Source organism: Chiloscyllium plagiosum, unplaced genomic scaffold (assembly GCF_037043375.1).
Source record: "Chiloscyllium plagiosum isolate Xiang-an unplaced genomic scaffold, Cpla_swu_hap1 HiC_scaffold_27, whole genome shotgun sequence".
Taxonomy (NCBI): domain Eukaryota; kingdom Metazoa; phylum Chordata; class Chondrichthyes; order Orectolobiformes; family Hemiscylliidae; genus Chiloscyllium; species Chiloscyllium plagiosum.
In genome coordinates, this window is record NW_028270165.1 from 92943470 (window position 1) to 92961978 (window position 18509).

The window sequence follows — 18509 nt, forward strand, 5'->3', positions numbered from 1 at the left end:
CAAGGATTAAAACAGTGAGGGGGAAACAGCACAAGGATTAAACACACAGTGAGGGGCAAACAGCACAAGGATTAAACACACACTGAGGGGGTAAACAGCACAAGGATTAAACACACAGTGAGGGGCAAACAGCACAAGGATTAAACACACAGTGAGGGGGAAACAGCACAAGGATTAAACACACAGTGAGGGGCAAACAGCACAAGGATTAAACACACACTGAGGGGGTAAACAGCACAAGGATTAAACACACAGTGAGGGGCAAACAGCACAAGGATTAAACACACAGTGAGGGGGAAACAGCACAAGGATTAAACACACAGTGAGGGGGTAAACAGCACAAGGATTAAACACACAGTGAGGGGCAAACAGCACAAGGATTAAACACACAGTGAGGGGCAAACAGCACAAGGATTAAACACACAGTGAGGGGGTAAACAGCACAAGGATTAAACACACAGTGAGGGGTAAACAGCACAAGGATTAAACACACAGTGAGGGGCAAACAGCACAAGGATTAAACACACAGTGAGGGGCAAACAGCACAAGCGCCAGTAAAAGCCGATGGAAAGTGAGTGTAAAATGTCACTATGACAGGACAGGCCCCACATTCCTTCCCCTCCGTCCCCCCCACAACCTGCCTCACCTTTCACGTCCCGGGCCCAGTACCTTCCAGGTGGCCCCATAGTTGACACAGGGGCCGCCCCACGACCAGTAGAACTCCACCACCCCGGCGGCCGACGAGTTCCCAAGCAGGCCCTTAACCCCATCCGCCTCCAGAATGCTCACCGGCTCCTGGCTGCTGTACAGCCGGCCGGTGTGGCCGTGACACAGCAGCTGCGCCAGGAAGGCGGCGGCGGCCAGTGACGGGTGTCTGCCCCGGGCCGCGCGGCGCCATTTTCCTAACGGCCGCCCTCCCGCCGCTTCCTCGCTCGAGCGACTTCTCCTCCCAACCGCCTTCGGCCCCGCGTGACGTCTGCACGGGGGGTGGGCGGGGCCGGGGCGCCTCACCGTCACCAAGCAACAGCCACCTCGCGCTACAACTGCTCATTCACAAAAACAAACTCTCCTGTCTCGCTCTGCAGCTGCAGGGGGGACACTGCCACGTTTCCAGGAGCCCTGTCTACATTGGGAAAGCTCACGGCTCAATTTAAACAGATATTCCCACATCTAACGGAACGGCGTCATATCGAAAGGGGGCAATCTGCATTTTAAAGGAACGTGGACATTTTAACGGGTATTTCTGCAAATAAAGAGGTTGAAATGGACGAGATTATATTTCAAAGGGATGTGGGCACATTCAAAGGGATATCTTCATATGTAAAGTGACGCAGTTATATCTAAATGAATCTACATTTTGAAGAGACGTTGCCCTATTTATAAGTAGAGACAATAGGTGTGAATTCTGTCTGTGTCCCAATGTTGAGTCAGACTGACATTTTACTGAGAAAAGCTCTGCATTTAAATTACATTCTTGAGAAGGTAAGTTATAGATTCTGCTGTAGGTTAGGGAGAATTGGCCGTGCTAAGTTACCCGTAGTGACCAGGGATGTACAGGTTAGGGTGGATTGGCCATGGAAAATTCGCAGTAAGGGGTTGGGTACGGGTGGGATCCTGTTCAGAGGGCCAGAGTGAAATAGATGGGCTGAATGGCCTTCTTCCACATTGTCAGAAATCGATGACCCTCTCCACCAAAGGAGCATTTTATCTGCATCTATCCTGTCAAGCCCCGTTCAGAATTCTACTGGTTTCAATAAAGGTATACAGCACAGAAACAGACCCTTCGGTCCAATTCGTCCATGCCGACCATTATTCCAAACTAAACCAGTCCCACTTGCCTGCATTTGGCCCATATCCCTCTAAACCTTTCTATTCATGTACCCATCCAAATGTCGTTTAAATGTTGTAACTGTACCTGCATCTACCACATCCTCAGCAAGGTCATTCCACATGCAAATCACTCTCTTTCAAAATGTTGCCCCTCCGGTTCCTTTTAAATCTCTCACCTTACATTAAAAAAAATGCCCGCCTAGTTGAGTTCCCCTGCGCTGGATTGTTCTATGTTCTAAACTTAGTGCAGGAAGCTAAAAGAAATGAGCAGCTTTAAAACAAAAACCTCTGAGAGCTGAAAGCTTTCAATGAGTCCGAGCCCGGCGGTCAGTTCAGGTAACCTTTTTTGCAACCCAACTTTGTTACAGCTTCAGATCCCCCCAGCAAAAAGGCAGAGAAAAAGCAGTTGCCTTTTGAACAGCTCAAGTGTGCACAAACCACACTTGCCCTCCTCCTCACCCCCCCCACACCACACTTGCCCTCCTCCTCACCCCCCCCACACCACACTTGCCCTCCTCCTCACCCCCCCCACACCACACTTGCCCTCCTCCTCACCCCCCCCACACCACACTTGCCCTCCTCCTCACCCCCCCCACACCACACTTGCCCTCCTCCTCACCCCCCCCACACCACACTTGCCCTCCACCTCACCCCCCCCACACCACACTTGCCCTCCTCCTCACCCCCCCCACACCACACTTGCCCTCCTCCTCACCCCCCCACACCACACTTGCCCTCCTCCTCACCCCCCCCCACACCACACTTGCCCTCCTCCTCACCCCCCCCACACCACACTTGCCCTCCTCCTCACCCCCCCCACACCACACTTGCCCTCCTCCTCACCCCCCCCACACCACACTTGCCCTCCTCCTCACCCCCCCCACACCACACTTGCCCTCCTCCTCACCCCCCCCACACCACACTTGCCCTCCTCCTCACCCCCCCCACACCACACTTGCCCTCCTCCTCACACCCCCCCACACCACACTTGCCCTCCTCCTCACACCCCCCCACACCACACTTGCCCTCCTCCTCACACCCCCCCACACCACACTTGCCCTCCTCCTCACACCCCCCCACACCACACTTGCCCTCCTCCTCACCCCCCCCACACCACACTTCCCCACCCTGTTTTTACTATTGGGTAAAAACAATAACTGCAGATGCTGGAAACCAGATTTTGGATTATTAGTGCTGGAAGAGCACATCAGTTCAGGCAGCATCTGAGGATCAGTAAAATCGATGTTTCGGGCAAAAGCCCTTCATCAGGAATAAAGGCAGAGAGCCTGAAGGGTGGAGAGACAAGTGAGAGGAGGGTGGGGGTGGGGGTCGGGTGGGGGGGGGGTGGTGGAGAGAAAGTAGCATAAAGTACAATAAGTGAGTGGGGGAACAGGAACAGGATGAAGGTGATAGGTCAAGGAGGAGGGTGGAGTGGATAGGTGGAAAAGAAGATAGGCAGGTAGGACAAGTCATGGGGACAGTGCTGAGCTGGAAGTTTGGAACTAGGGTGAGGTGGGGGAAGGGGAACTGAGGAAACTGTTGAGTCCACATTGATGCCCTGGGGTTGAAGTGTTCCGATGCAAATAATGAGGCATCTAGTGGCGGTGAGGGAGCGGCGGTGAAGGAGGCCCAGGACCTCCATGTCCTCGGCAGAGTGGGAGGGGGAGTTGAAATGTTGAGCCACGGGGCGGTTTGGTTGATTGGTGCGGGTGTCCCGGAGATGTTCCCTAAAGCGCTCTGCTAGGAGGCGCCCAGTCTCCCCGATGTAGAGGAGACCACATCGGGAGCAACAGATACAATAAAATGATATTGGTGGATGTGCAGGTAAAACTTTGATGGATGTGGAAGGCTCCTTAAGGGCCTTGGATGGAGGTGAGGGAAGTGGTGTGGGCGCAGGTTTTGCAATTCCTGCGGTGGCAGAGGAAGGTGCCAGGATGGGAGAGTGGGTTGTAGGGGTGGACCTGACCAGGTAGATATGGAGGGAACAATCTTTGCGGAAGGCAGAAAGGGCTGGGGAGGGAAATATATCCCTGGTGGTGGGGTCTTTTTGGATGTGGCGAAAATGTCGGCAGATGATTTCGTTTATGCGAAGGTTCGTAGGGTGGAAGGTGAGCACCAGGGGCGTTCTGTCCTTGTTACGGTTGGAGGGGTGAGGTCTGAGGGCAGAGGTGCGGGATGTGGACGAGATGCATTGGAGGGCATCTTTAACCACGTGGGAAGGGAAATTGCGGTCTCTAAAGAAGGGGGCCATCTGGTGTGTTCTGTGGTGGAACTGGTCCTCCTGGGAGCAGATACGGCGGAGGCGGAGGAATTGGGAATACGGTATGGCATTTTTGCAAGAAGTAGGGTGGGAAGAGGTGTAATCCAGGTAGCTGTGGGAGTCGGTGGGTTTGTAAAAATTGTCGGTGTCAAGTCGGTCGTCACTAATGGAGATGGAAAGGTCCAGGTAAATTTAAGGTCAGGGTGGAATGTGTTGGTGAAGTTGATGAATTGCTCAACCTCCTCGCGGGAGCACGAGGTGGCGCCAATGCAGTCATCAATGTAGTGGAGGAAGAGGTGGGGAGTGGTGCCAGTGTAATTACGGAAGATCAACTCTCTACGTAGCCAACAAAGAGACAGGCATACCTGTGGCCCATACGTTGCCCATGGCTACCCCTTTGGTCTGGAGGAAGTGGGAGGATTCGAAGAAGAAATTGTTAAGGGTGAGGACCAGTTCAGCCAAACGAATGAGTGTGTCGGTGGAAGGGTACTGTTGGGGACGTTGGGAGAGGAAAAAACGGAGGGCTTGGAGGTCCTGGTCGTGGCGAATGGAGATGTAGAGGGATTGGATATCCATGGTGAGGAGGTGGTGTTAGGAGCCGGGGAAACGGAGGTCTTGGAGGAGTTGGAGGGCATGGGTGGTGTCTCGAACGTATGTGGGGAGTTCCTGGACTAGGGGGGTTAGGACAGTGTCGAGGTAGGTAGAAATGAGTTCAGTGGGGCAGGAGCATGCTGAGACAATGGGTCGGCCAGGCTTGTGGATCTTGGGAAGGAGGTAGAACCGAGCAGTGCGGGTTCCCGGACTATGAGGTTGGTAGCTGTGGGTGGGAGATCTCCTGAGGTGATGCGGTTCTGTATGGTCTGGGAGATGATGGGTTGGTTATGGGGTTTGGGGTCATGGTTGAGGAGGCAGTCGGAAGAGGTGTCATCGAGTTGGCGTTTGGCTTCAGCGGTGTAGAGGTCAGTGCGCCAGACTACCATTGCGCCCCCTTTATCTGCTGGCTTGATGGGGAGGTCAGGATTGGAGCTGAAAATGTGTTGCTGGAAAAGCGCAGCAGGTCAGGCAGCATCCAGGGAACAGGAGAATCGACATTTTGGGCATAAGCCCTTCTTCAGGATTGGAGCAGAGGGATTGGAGGGCTGCGCATTGTGAAGGTGAGAGGTTGGAATGGGGGAGGGGGGTAGACAGTTGAGGTGGTTAATGTCCCGGCGGCAGTTGGAAATGAAGAGGTCGAGGGCAGGTAATAGGCCAGCGCGGGGTGTCCAGGTGGATGCAGTGCGTTGAAGGTGGGCGGGAGTCCAGATTGTGAAAGTAAGCTCGGTGGCAGAGGCGGCGTAAGTGTTTGATGTCACGGTGTGTATTAAATTCATTGATGCGTGGACGGAGGGGGATGAAGGTGAGTCCTTTGTGAGGACTGATCGTTCGTCCTCAGTGAGGGGGAGGTCTGGACGGATGGTGAAAACTTGGCAGACCTGGAATCTGGTGTGGGTCTGGAGCTGGGAGTGGTGGCGGAGCCAGTAACTGGAGTGGGTGTGATGGAGGAGGGAATGGGGGTGGAGTCATGAGCAGGGGTGCTGTTCCCCTCAGGGTTCTGGGGGCCGGGAATGGTGACAGTGGGATCAATGGGGGCATGTCAGCAGAATGCAGGTGAGTGGCGTTGGTGGGGGCGGAAGTGATGGCAGACACAGCAGTAGGGGGGGGGGGCGGAAGTCACTGAGCGTGTGACATCAGCGATGATGTGAGGGGCGGAAGTGATGTCACGTGATGCATGAGGAATTGAGAGGGGTGGAAGTGGCTGTGGGAGTGGCCATGATGGGGGCAGAAGTGACAATCAGCGTGGGGGTGGCAGCTGCACCAGCCGTATGGCTAATGGCATCCGAGCAGTTTCAGAGGCCGGGGGAACCTTCTGGAATGTTTGAGGAGCACTGGGTATGGAGGTGGGTAGATAAAAGTTTGTTGTACTTACAGTTTTTGATGTTTGAGATGGAGTTGAAATACTGTTTGTTGAGAGTATGAATTCTCCTGAGGATGTAGTAGAGTGGGTCCTTTGCAATTCTGAGAGAGTGTGGCCCTCAGCTGAGGCAGGGCAGACTGGAGAGAGGTTAGGTGCCGGCGCATTGCTGCAAGCGTGGAGTAGAGGATCTTGACGGAGAACCGTTGCTGGTGTTTTGAATCTGTAGTCTGTACTGTTTGTCCTGTTGGGTCCGAACTCTGCTGGTTTAAAGGTGATCCGGAATCCGTGTAGGATGAGTTGCTTACGGAGGCAGGCACCGAGGAAGCAAATATGGCTGTGGTAGCGAGTCTGTTTCAGGACATGGTTGAAGAGCTGCAGGGCAGAGGAAATGACCTGAGAGTTGCAGTGGGAGAGGGGCTCCCTGAGATTGTTGTAGAGAGGAGGAAGACTTCTTCAAGGTTGGCCAGCGCCAAGTTGTCCATTTGTAATTGGATCCTTGGTACAGCCATAACCCGGAGGAAGTATTGCCTCACTCAGCAATTTCAACCCATTCCCTGGATCCAACTAAGTTTCTCCCCGCTCCTTTACACTGGCCTCCCCACACTGGCGGAGTCAACCAGACTGCTGTGGGTCTGGAATCACGTGTAGGCCAGACCGGGTAAAGGATGCAGCTGGAATGACTGAGTGAATCCTTTCCCACAATGGCGGTTCCCTTCCCTAACAAGGGAGAGAGTGATACAGATGGGGACTTTCTCCCCCGCACCACCCCCTCCCTGAAACGGTCTCATCGTTAGATTCCGAACTCCACATTTCTGACCGAATACCAATTCTGCCATCTGTCATGGTGGGATTCAAACCCGAGTGTCCCCGGAACCGGGTTGATAGTCCAATCGATATTGGCACTCGGCCGTCACTCCTTCAATCCCCCGGCGATGGCACGTGAACTCGCTGGTGCTTCCGCAGGTGGGAGGAGCAGGTGAAGCCGTTCCCACACTGAGAGCAGGTGAACGGCCTCTCCCCGGTGTGGACCCGCTGGTGGGTCAGCAGGGTGGAGACCTGGGTAAAGGCCTTCCCGCACTTGAGGCAGCTGAAGGGCCTCTCCCCCGTGTGGATACGCTGGTGGCTCTGCAGGTTGGAGGAGCAGGTGAAGCCCTTCCCGCACTGAGAGCAGGTGAACGGCCTCTCCCCCGTGTGGACATGCTGGTGGGTCAGCAGATTGCAAGAAGTGCTGAAGCCCTTCCCGCACTCGGGGCAGCTGAAGGGCCTCTCCCCCGTGTGGACCCGCCGGTGGATCAGCAGATGGGCGGAATACCCGAAGCCCTTCCCGCACTGAGAGCAGGTGAACGGCCTCTCCCCCGTATGGACCCGCTGGTGGGTCAGCAGGTGGGAGGATGTGCTGAAGGACTTCCCGCACTCGGGGCAGCTGAAGGGCCTCTCCCCCGTGTGGACACGCTGGTGGGCCAGCAGGTGGGAGGATGTGCTGAAGGCCTTCCCGCAGTCGGTGCAGGGGAATGGCCTCTCCCCGGTGTGACTGCGCCGATGAGTCTCCAGGACAGACGGGAAACAGAAGGCTTTCCCACAGTCACCACACTTCCACGGGGTGGGATTCCTCAGATTTCTGCATGGCCACAGCTTCAGCTGCATACAAACACGTGTTGAGCCCCTCCCTGCCGTGAAATGCCTTCCCAGGCCGTATTCCTGTTTCAGGCTCCATGCACAGTGCACTGCAACAGTGGGGTCTCTCGTCCAGTCCCACTGATGCTGAAAACATCCTCAAACAGGAACCAAAAAGCTTTGATCCTTCTCACAGAAATCACAGTCAAAAATCGTTGCGATCCCGATGGATTGAGTGACTGTCAGACATTGACATCAAAGTGAGGACTGCAGACGCTGGACAGTCAGTCGAAAAATGTGGCGCTGGAAAAGCACAGCAGGTCAGGCAGCATCCGAGGAGCAGGAGGGTCAATGTTTCGGGCATAAGCCCTTCATCTGTTGATTTTGAAACTTCAGTCTTCAGATTTTCAAATACTCTGCAAAAAGAGATTACAGAAGTCCTCACTATCAGTGCAGGGTAGAAATTCACAACAAGCAATTCTACTTTGTGGAATATTCTTTTGTTGTTCCACAAAATTGAAAGCACCATCCCACTCTCTCTCCCCCTCTGTTCTCACTCCGCTCTAACTAATTCCCCTGAAGGTGCTGATTCAGGATCTTACAGGGGCAGAAAAAGCAAAAACATCAAGCCTGACATCCCTCTGAATTTTGGATAACTCCACCTGAAAGTTAATATCTTTCACAACACTGTGATCCTGCTGAGTGAGCAGGTCTGATTTTGAGAAGCAAAAAAGTGTCCATTCAGGGTAAACCTGCAAAGCAACTTCTTGAGGAAGGACTAGACACAAAATGATTAATGACCCCGAGAAGGTGGGAGCAAAATGAGACATCAAGGCATTAACACCAACACACTTCAGTCAAACTCTTCTGCTCCCAGTCAGGGCAAAACATGCTCTGAAAGTCCAGCCTTCACAACCACACTTCTGCTTTCACTGAAGACAATTAGAGTCACACAGCACAGAAACAGACCCTTTGGCCCAACCTGCCCAGATATCCTAAATTAATCTAGTCATGTTTGCCATCACTTGGCCTCTATAAGGGCCGGGTGCTGGCAGCTGGGACTCAATTGGGTTGGCTATCTTGTCAGCAAGGACAAGTTGGACCGAAGGGTCTGTTTCTGTGCTGTACATCTCTATGACTCCAGTTCCATTTGCCATCACTTGGCCCTGACCCATCTGAACCCTTCAAATTCAGATGCCCGTCCTGGAGCCTATTAACTTGTCATCGTACCAGCACCCACCACTTCCTCTGGTAGCTCATGCCATCGCTCAAGTGACACCACGTTGAAAGCGTCTGGTCTGTTGCACCAGATGACATCAGGATAATCTCAGATCGTTCCAGATCGCATCGATACTCAGTCAGTGGCTTTCCCGATCAGGATGTTGTACGTGATCAAACAGGTCAGTGGGTAGGCGATCCCCCACCTCTTAGTTCAAGTATCTCTACGAGAACTCCCTTGCTGGAGGGTCACTTGGAGACACTTCAACTGGACTTCATTGAGTTGGAGAAATGAGTTGAGTTGCTATAAATGTGTTTTGCTTATTGCTGATGTCTTTTCGAAGTGGATTGAAGCCTACCCTCCTCCTAACGCTACTGCTGAGATTGTGGTGTAGATTTTGTTCAAGGAAATAATTCCCTGCTTCAGTATACCTGCGTGCATTAGCTCGGACAATGGACCACACTTTGTAGGTAATATTAACGGAGAACTCTGTTCCCAGCTTTGTAATTGTTGGCAACTGCATGGTGCTTATCATCCTCAGGTGTCCGGCCTTATTCAATGTTTTAACCAGACTCAAGACTAAACTTGCCAAATTAATGGCAGAGTCTGGCCTCTCCTGGTTATGCTAATCCCTGTGGCCTTATTCCAGATGCGATCCATGTCTGCGAGCAAGACACGACTGTCTCCAGCTGAGAGTCTCTCTGATCACCCCCTCCGTACCCCTTGGAACGATTCGGCTCCCTTCTCAGTCCACTTCCACATGACCGAAGCAATGAGTGGTTATGTTCTTGCTCTAACGTGATTCGTGCCTTTCACTCCCAGGAGCGTGCGGCCTACAGCGATGTTCCCTCCCTTTCAGCCTCGTCACGGGTAGAACCTGGTTCATTGGTGCTTGTCAAGACCTGAACTGGCAAAGGTCTCCAACCTTGCTGAGATGGCCCCTTCCAGGTTTTACTTCCCACCCCTACGGCAGTCACAGTCGTTGGGTGCTCAGCTTGGGTCCAACTGCACCACTGTAAATTGATTGACCGCACCAATCAAAAGGGGGGAAGAGGAGGAGAGAATCCTGGAATCCCAACAAAAGGAGTGGACCCTGTCCAGTTGGGTTTTTGAATCTTGCTGTTGTTCTAATGTTAATCTTATTACAGATACTTGAACTAAGAGGAGGGACTTGTGGGGGATCGCTTATCTCCTCACCTTTCTGATCACGTACAACATCCTGATGGGGAAAGCTACAAAGTATGGATGCGACCAGGAATGATCAGAGTTTATCCACCACCCATGCTGAGATGATGTTGTCCAGTGCACCGGACCAGACGCCTTTGACGTGTGGAACGTGATGAAGATTGATTATTGCAATGGACTCTTAGATCAGAAAGACCAGATGGTCCATCTGGACAGTAGAAATCAGTGGGAGTTACCATGTCATTACCATGTTTTTTTGATTTTACCTGCAGATGCAAGCCTAGTGAGGATAAAAATGATCAACTCAGGAACACCATCCCTTTTTGCAGGAAGGCCGACTCGAGAAAAGGGAAGCCTGATACGGGAAACTCCTCAATCCATAAACAGCTTATTTATACAGGCCCACAGAACGCTCTTCACCCCAGAGGCAGTAGTATGTTATTCCTCTCTATCGGGAGATGACTCACTTGCCCCATCCCCAGTCCCCAATTCCAATCTATTCATCAGACTTCCTACTGCCGACCCTGCGAAGAGAAATATCACTTTCCGATACCTCCGGTCTGTGTATACAAACAGCTGGTGTAACACTGGCTGGGGTACAGCAGGCCTTATGCGGCACATGGACCTGGAACGGAACCCTTCCCTTGCGCATTTATAGGCCTTTTCTCTTTTCAGAACCTGATACTGTCACCAAGACCATGTACAATAGAGCTAAGGGAGAGCCCAATGGGAACAGCATTCTGAGGACCATTGTCTCCCATACAGTGCGAGTGCTCGAGTCACTTGGCCCATTTTTTACAAAGCTCAAGCAACTCCTCTTGCAAAATGTCGACCCTTTACTCCTGTAGACCTGTCAAGACTCCCTGCTGTAACATTTCAGTAATCTATATTGACAAACTCTCTGTAATATACACCAAACCAGTCTATTATTTCTTCAGCTAAGGTAAAGCTACCAATTTCCTTGTCCTGGATGGCAAAGATGTCCCTCATAAAGTCACTATCGGAGCCCTTGTTCCCACAACAGTACCTTGTCCTGGCCAGTGGACAAGGCGATGGAACCTCCATCTGAGGAGGATGCAGTGGTCGGTCTCAGCCAACCTTGCTCCAACTGGAAGGATCCCAAGGGACTGGGTGACAATACAGGACACCCGATAGGCTTGGGAATCCAGAGTACCCTGGGGTTGGAAGGATCGGCAGGGGTGACAAGTCAACAAATCCCCAATCCCCTCTTTTGCGGCCTGACCTTTCGAGGAAATAAGACTAAAGAGGCTCTGGAACAGACTAAACTGGGATTATCAGACCTGTGTCTTTACTCTGTGCAGAATCGGTCTGCCTTAGACTATATACTTGCCCAGGAGGGTGAGGTCTGCACCATTGTCCAAGATAAATGCACTATGGGCATTCCCAATCTCACTGGCAATATTACTAAGATACAAGAGATCCAGGTATTCCTTGACAGAATGACTGAAGGGACCAGTTGGGGAAACTGCAGATCGGGCTGATGGTACAATTGGCTTATCAATTTAGCTATGTCTGTTTGTCGGTATTGGTATTGTTAGGTATTTAATTGCTCGGCTTATGAGGTCCCTTAGTGATATAGATTTGCCCCAGAAGATGCTCCTTTTGCGATCCGATGGCTCACCCACACGTGTCGATGGCGATGATAAATATGACCAGATGAGCTGCGAAGATGGTGGTGCCGCTCTACAGGATGTGATGGCTGGACCACCTTGAAGGGCATTCGTTTGGATTAGCCTTCTCTTTCAGTAATCGTGGTGCAATCAAAGGGAGGCATGAGGGTGTGGGCATCTGGGTGAGAAAGTCTATAGCCTTAAAACTTGCCTTTAAACATCCAGACTAAAATGTAATGCTCAATTATTGAATACATTTACTGCACTAGAAAATAAACAGGCAGGAAGGCTCAGAAAGAGGGCAGAACTTAAAGATAGGGACACCTGGGCTCACCAAGTGATAACAGGATGCTGTAAGGCAATTAAGAACGTTTGCCTCAGCATCGGTGAATCTGTGTGAACAGGACACCAAGTGATAACATTCACAGCCGTTCCCTTGTGAAATGAATGATCGTCTTTGAATCTGACCCTGAAACAAGACTCGGTACTATCCATAGCTTTGTAATTAATGGGTGGAGCTTGTCCATTGTAACGGATTCTTACTACCCCTTGCAAGCGGGGTATTCACAAAATAATTCTTTGCTGTCTTGAGATTTCCAAAGGACACGAGAGAGAGAGAGATCATTTTAGTGCTGAGGCTGTTGAATCCCGTAGAGAATTAACTTAGTGCTTATCTGCTATGGATTGAATTGAATTGCATGATGAGAGATTTTTATTCCAGGCTTCCAAAGAGTATGATCTCCAGGACAAAGCAAGAGAGAGGCTTTACAGGTCTGAGTTCTCAAAGGATTCCCTGGGCCACCTCAATCTCCACTTTAACATGGGAGGTAGGACAAAATGGCTTCTGCTTCGCTAACTCGGTGGGACTGAGTCAGGCAGATACTCACGACTCAGAACAAACAAGAAACCACAGACTGATGTCAATCCAGTGAAAAAAAACTGCAAATGCAGAAGTAACAAATGTAAACCTAACCATTAATCGCAGAAGTAACGGTTTAATCCTAACCGCCAGACAGGACAAATACGATTCCAAGAACAGGTTGTCTACAAGAAATTATGATAGATTAGATTAGGATTAGATTCCCTACAGTTTGGAAACAGGCCCTTAGGCCGAACCAGTCCACACTGAACCTCTAAACAGTAACCCACCCAGAACCATTTTCCCTCTGACGAATGCACCGAACACCATGGGCATTTTAGCATGGCCAATCCACCTGACCTGCACATCTTTGGACTCTGGGAGCAAACCGGAGCACCCGGAGGAAACCCACGCAGACACGGGGAGAATGTGCAAACTCCACACAGACGGTCACCCAAGCCTGGAATCGAACCTGGGACCCTGGTGCTGTGAGGCAGGAGTGCTAACCACTGAGCCACCGTGCCACCCTAGGCTAAGTCAAAAATGCATGAGGACCTTGCGGGATCTGATTGGTTGTTACTATGTAATCATGCTCAATGTCTGACTCTAAACAATGTACATAAGTTCTATCCAAACTCTAAAAGTCGGCGGATTCTTTTGGCATTCTAGGAGTACTCATCGGTGGCCCAGAGGTTAGCACTGCTGCCTCACAGCACCAGGGTCCCAGGTTCGATTCCAGCCTTGGGGGGCTGGCTGTGTGGCGTTTGCACATTCTCCCCATGTCTGCGTGGGTTTCCTCCCACAATCCAAAGATGTGCAGATGTGGTGAATTGGCCATGCTAATGTTAGGTGCATTGGTTAGAGGGAGATGGGTCTGGGTGGGCTACTATTCAGAGGATCGGTGTGGACTGGTTGGGCCAAAGGGCCTGTTTCCACATTGTTGGGAATCTAATCTAATCTCATCCTTCTGGGCTGATCAGAGTCTACCGTCCGGGCCATATCAAAGAATAAACTATTGCTTGTATGATTGACAAAGTCACATCCAGGTGTGTTTATTGACCAATCCCAGAAATCCAAAGATCCAGACAGCAGTCCAGATCAGAACAACCAGACAGGAAATGGTTAATGTCCCCAGGATGTGGGGAGCAAAATAAGACACCAAGGCGTTAACACCAACACCAGGGAAAAACTGAACATACAGATGTGACAAACATTCGTAGCAAGCCAGAATCACAGATGTACAGCACAGAAACAGTCCCTTCAGTCCATGCTGACCAGATATCCTAAATCAATCTCGTCCCATTTCCCAGCACTTGGCCCATGTTCCTCTAAATGCTTCCCAACATATACCCATCCAGATACCTTTTAAAGGTTGTAATTGTACCGGCAGCCACCTCTTCCTCTGGCAGCTCATTCTTTACACACATCACCCTCTGTATATAGGAGTTGTCCCTTAGGTTTCTTTTAAATCTCAGCCTCGCCCTAAACCTATAAGCAATCCCAGATCAAAGATCTTGTCTATTTACCCTCGCCATGCCCCACATTATTTATACAAGGATGGAGGGTCACCCCTGTGGGATATAGTTAAAGCAGTGTTACTTCTGCAACTATAATTGCTTCTGTAAGGTAAATGAACTAACGCCAGTGTATAATTGTTTCAGCCAAGAGTGGAGTTAACAAGAATGAAAACTATGTGAAGGAAATATATAATTGCTTTTATATTAGCTAAAATGTGCATACATGAAATGTGCCTGCAAACAATGGTAGATGTTACAGACAAACAGATAAGGTGCTGTGAGGGGAGGGGGTGTAGGTTAAGCTAGACATGCTTGTACAAACAGTTATAAGCATCTGTTTCGTGCTTCTGCAAAAACAAAAAAAGCCACAATCAAGGAGGTCAGAAGGCTCAGTGTCGGCGAAAAATGGGAGGAAATGTTGCTTTCGCAAACAAGGAAGCAGCTGGCAGTGAAAGAGGATATACACTAACACTTTGTTCACGCACAAGGCCGGATAAGGCAAGAAATAGACAAGAGTAATGGGCGCCACCGGGAAAGAATGGAGGGACAAACCGATCTTTTGAGGATCAGCTTGGAACATCGGGGGGGAGGGGCGGGGGGGTAGAGAGGAGGAATGTGAATGAGGGAAAGAAGCTGAATGTGCTGGAGCAAGGTGGAGGAAGGACAGAGGATGCAAAACCGGCTTGAAGCTGCAATGAGGAATATTGCATGTGCTGTACTTGTACCTGTTGCAGTTACTGGTGGGAATCGGGTGCATTTTAAACATCAAAACAGAAAAGATATCCAGCCCTCCCCCTTCCCAATCTCTATCCTTCAGTCCCTCCGCACCCGGGTAACTAAGACACATACCTGAGTTTGCGGAGTCTGCTCCCTCCCTGCATTCACTCCAGTTGCTACAAGTGACCAATTTCTCCTCCTCCCATCTCTGCCTCCCTCCCAGGATGAAGAGGAGGCCAGAGGGCGGGAGATTCACTTTGAAACTGACAGGGCCACTTCCGCCGTGTGACGTCACGAAGGGACTAGGGGCGGGACGAGGAATAGTGACGGTTTAAGGGGCGGGGCATGGCCAACAGCGGGCCGCCGCATCGCGCATGCGCTGCGCCTGCAGCACACGGGGAGGAGAACACACTTTCCAAAAAAACCCTCCCTTCAGAGAATCCCCACAGTGTGGAAGCAGGCCACTCGGCCTCACCGACCCTCCCAAGGGTCACCCACCCACACCCATTCCCCTAAATTTCACCCTGAGTAATGCACCTTACCTGCACATTATGCTTAATTTAGCATGGCCAATCCACCCTAACCTGCACATCTTTGGGCACTATGGGTAATTTAGCACATCCAATCCACCCTAACCTGCACATCCCTGGGCACTATGGGTAATTTAGCACAGCCAATCCACCCTAACCTGCACATCTTTGGGCACTGAGTAATTTGGCACGGCCAATCCACACTAACCTCCACATCCCTGGACACTATGGGTATTTCAGCATGGCCAATCCACTTTAGATTAGAGTGGTACTGGAAAAGCACAGTAGTTCAGGCAGCATCCAAGGAGCAGGAAAATTGACGTTTTGCACAAAAGCCCCTCATCAGGAATAGAGGCAGAGTGCCTGCAGGGTGGAGAGATAAATGAGAGGGGCGCGGGGGTGGGGATTGAGAGAGATAAATTTCAGGTTGTCAGGTGGATGTTGATTTTAATGAATATAAAGGGTCTTTTAAGAAATAGTTTTAAGCTGAGAAATTACTTGTAGCTGACCATAAAAAAAAAGGGCAGCAGGGGCATTTCGCAATAAGCTCAGTTTGTAGGTCTGCTTTTTGGACTATCAAGATAATAAAGGATGATCTCAGAAGTCAGACGGTTCGATAAGATAAGGGGAACTGGACAAAGTAACAGGAAGGCTGTAACGAACAAGGACAGCCAAATAAGGCAGATTTAAAGAAGAACAAGCGCGCTAATTAATAAGTATGATAGGCTTGGGTGCAGGGAATTACTAAATGAAGGAATAACGGGCGCAAGTAATAACCAAATAAAAGGATAGAATGAAATAGACAATCATAATAGGTATTTGCTCAGTGTAGTGGTGTCGAGAGAGCCCTGAGAAAAATTTTAAAAAGTCTATTTTACTGTCGGGTATGACTCTCTTCATACAGCCACCCATCTTGCAAGATGTTTGAATAAATGTGCTGCTTCAGAACTCTGACTCGGACTGAAAATTAGTGATTAAGTGGGGTTCGTTTCTCACAGCACTATGGGTAATTCAACATGGCCAATCCACTTTTGATTAGAGTGGTGCTGGAAAAGCACAGCAGTTCAGACAGCATCCGAGGAGCAGGAAAATCGACGTTTCAGACAAAAGCCCTTCATCAGGAATAGAGCCTGTCGGGTGGAGAGATAAATGAGAGGAGCGTAGGTGGGGGGGGGGGAGTACCATAGAGTACAATAGGTGAATGGGGGTGGGGATTGAGGGGATAGGTCAGGAAGGAGGGTGGGGGAAGGTAGCAAAGAGTACAATGGGTGAATAGGGGTGGGGATGAAGGTGATCCGGAATCCGTGTAGGATGAGTTGGTTACGGAGGCAGGCACTGAGGAAGCAAATGTGGCTGTGGTAGCGAGTCTGTTTCAGGACATGGTTGAAGAGCTTCAGGGCAGAAGAAATGACCTGGGAGTTGCAGTGGGAGAGGGATTCCTTGAGATTCTTGTAGAGAGAGGAGGAAAACTTCTTCAAGGCAGGCATCCTTGCAAGATGATTCACTGTAGGGTTAAAATCAACTAGGTAAAAACAAGGACTGCAGATGCTAGAAACCAGATTTTAGAATCACACAACTCCAGGTTGTAGTCCAACAGGCTTCTTTGGAAGCAGTAACTGTTGGAGTGCTGCCTCTTCATCAGGTGGTTGTGGAGGATAAGATCCTAAGACACAATTTAGAGCAAAACTTTCCAGTGTCCTGCCACTGAAATGGTATATTGAACAAACCTGGATTGTTAAGTCTTCCACCTTTTCAAATAGGTTGTAGGTCTCATTACAATGTAAATCCCAGAACTTCTTGTTGTCATCTTCTTGAGATAACAAGGTTTTATAGCAAAAGCTCACATCTCAGCTCAGACAATGCATTAAAGGTGTGAGGTCAGAGTCTGCCTGTATCCCAATCTTGAGTCAGACTGGTTCTGTTTCCAAAGTCGAATTTACAAACTATGACATGTATTGACTGCCTGCAGATTTTTCCTTAAAAAAATGCACATAGAATGTATTTGCAAATATACATCCCCCCCCCCCCCCCCCCACACACACACACACACACGCGCGCGCGCACAAGTTTGTTGGGTGAATTTGTACTTGCAGAATTATGTCTTACTTTGCTCAAAAACTGCATGAATCCATGTAAGATTCTGTAAATCAGTTTAACCATTGTGGCACAGAGTCTCACACAGTTGAGCTCACACCTTCAATACATTATCTGGGCTGACGCGACACCAATTGGTAAAGTTCACTTGAGGATTTAACTATTTTAAAAGGTTTTGTGATTTACATTTGAAAGAACTGAAACTATCATGGTCATTTGAACAGATGAAAGACTTAAACAATCCAGGTCTTTTTCAATAGGTACTTTCAGTTACATCACACTATAAACTGTTGCTATAAATTCTGTGTCTTACAATTTTATATTCCACAATCCCCTGATGAAGGAGCTGCACTCCGAAAGCTACTGCTTCCAATTAAACTTGTTGGACAGAATTTCTCAAGTAGGGCACCATACGAATCCTGGGAGACTGCTATTTCCTGTTTACTTCGTAATGAACAAACATTAAGCACGGTCGCTAATTTATTTCTAATTTTGTTTAATTTTTCTTGTTTAATTCCCTTCGATGTGGGAGAATTATTAGATTTGGATCAGCCATTTGGTCACATATTAAAGCCTAGAAACCATTTTGAATCTCAGCTTAGTGCCTGCTTGTTCAAGTTTGTGTTTCCCAGGCTCAGCGGAGACGGTTGGCCTTGTAGCTGTGCTGCTTCCTGATAAACAAATTCTTTCCTGACATGGGGCTTTATTTCCATCCCCCACAGTTGGCGAGTCAGGCAGGAGGTACCCTGGTCCTGCCAGGTCACCGGCCGATATCCTTTGAGAGATGAAATATAGAGGGTGATTGCTGCTTTTGTTGTGTCCAAAATAAAGAGGAAAGCTGGCCAGGGACAAAAGTGCTGTTAGAAATGTTGATACAATTCTCCCTACTGAGCCACAAGATACTAGTGAGAGAACTCGACAGGGTCCTTGCGTCTGGACGTAATACTGCTGAGAGCACTTGTGCTTTACAAAGTTAGTAATAAATAATTTGCTTACCGCAGGGTTATGAGAGGTGAAACCCTATTTGATAAGCCCTGGACCCACATTGATGTCCATGGCATGCTTCAAGATGCCCTCAATCTGTTCGAGTGCCCAACAT

General features: G+C 49.8%; 2 protein-coding genes across 2 annotated transcripts in view; both read right to left on the reverse strand.

Annotated features, from left to right (window-relative positions):
• The window catches only part of LOC148145040 (uncharacterized), a 60479-nt gene extending 53531 nt beyond the window's left edge, over positions 1-6948 (reverse strand). Inside the window, exon 1 of the mRNA XM_087975640.1 lies at positions 6057-6948. The gene's annotated coding sequence lies outside the window, so the exon portion shown is untranslated. The remainder of the gene's footprint in view (positions 1-6056) is intronic.
• Positions 1-18509, reverse strand: part of LOC148145041 (uncharacterized) — a 61661-nt gene that overhangs the window by 31662 nt on the left and 11490 nt on the right. Inside the window, exon 2 of the mRNA XM_087975461.1 lies at positions 6969-8074. Coding sequence (XP_087831587.1) covers positions 6969-7688 — 720 coding nt within the window. The 5' untranslated portion in view covers positions 7689-8074. The remainder of the gene's footprint in view (positions 1-6968; positions 8075-18509) is intronic.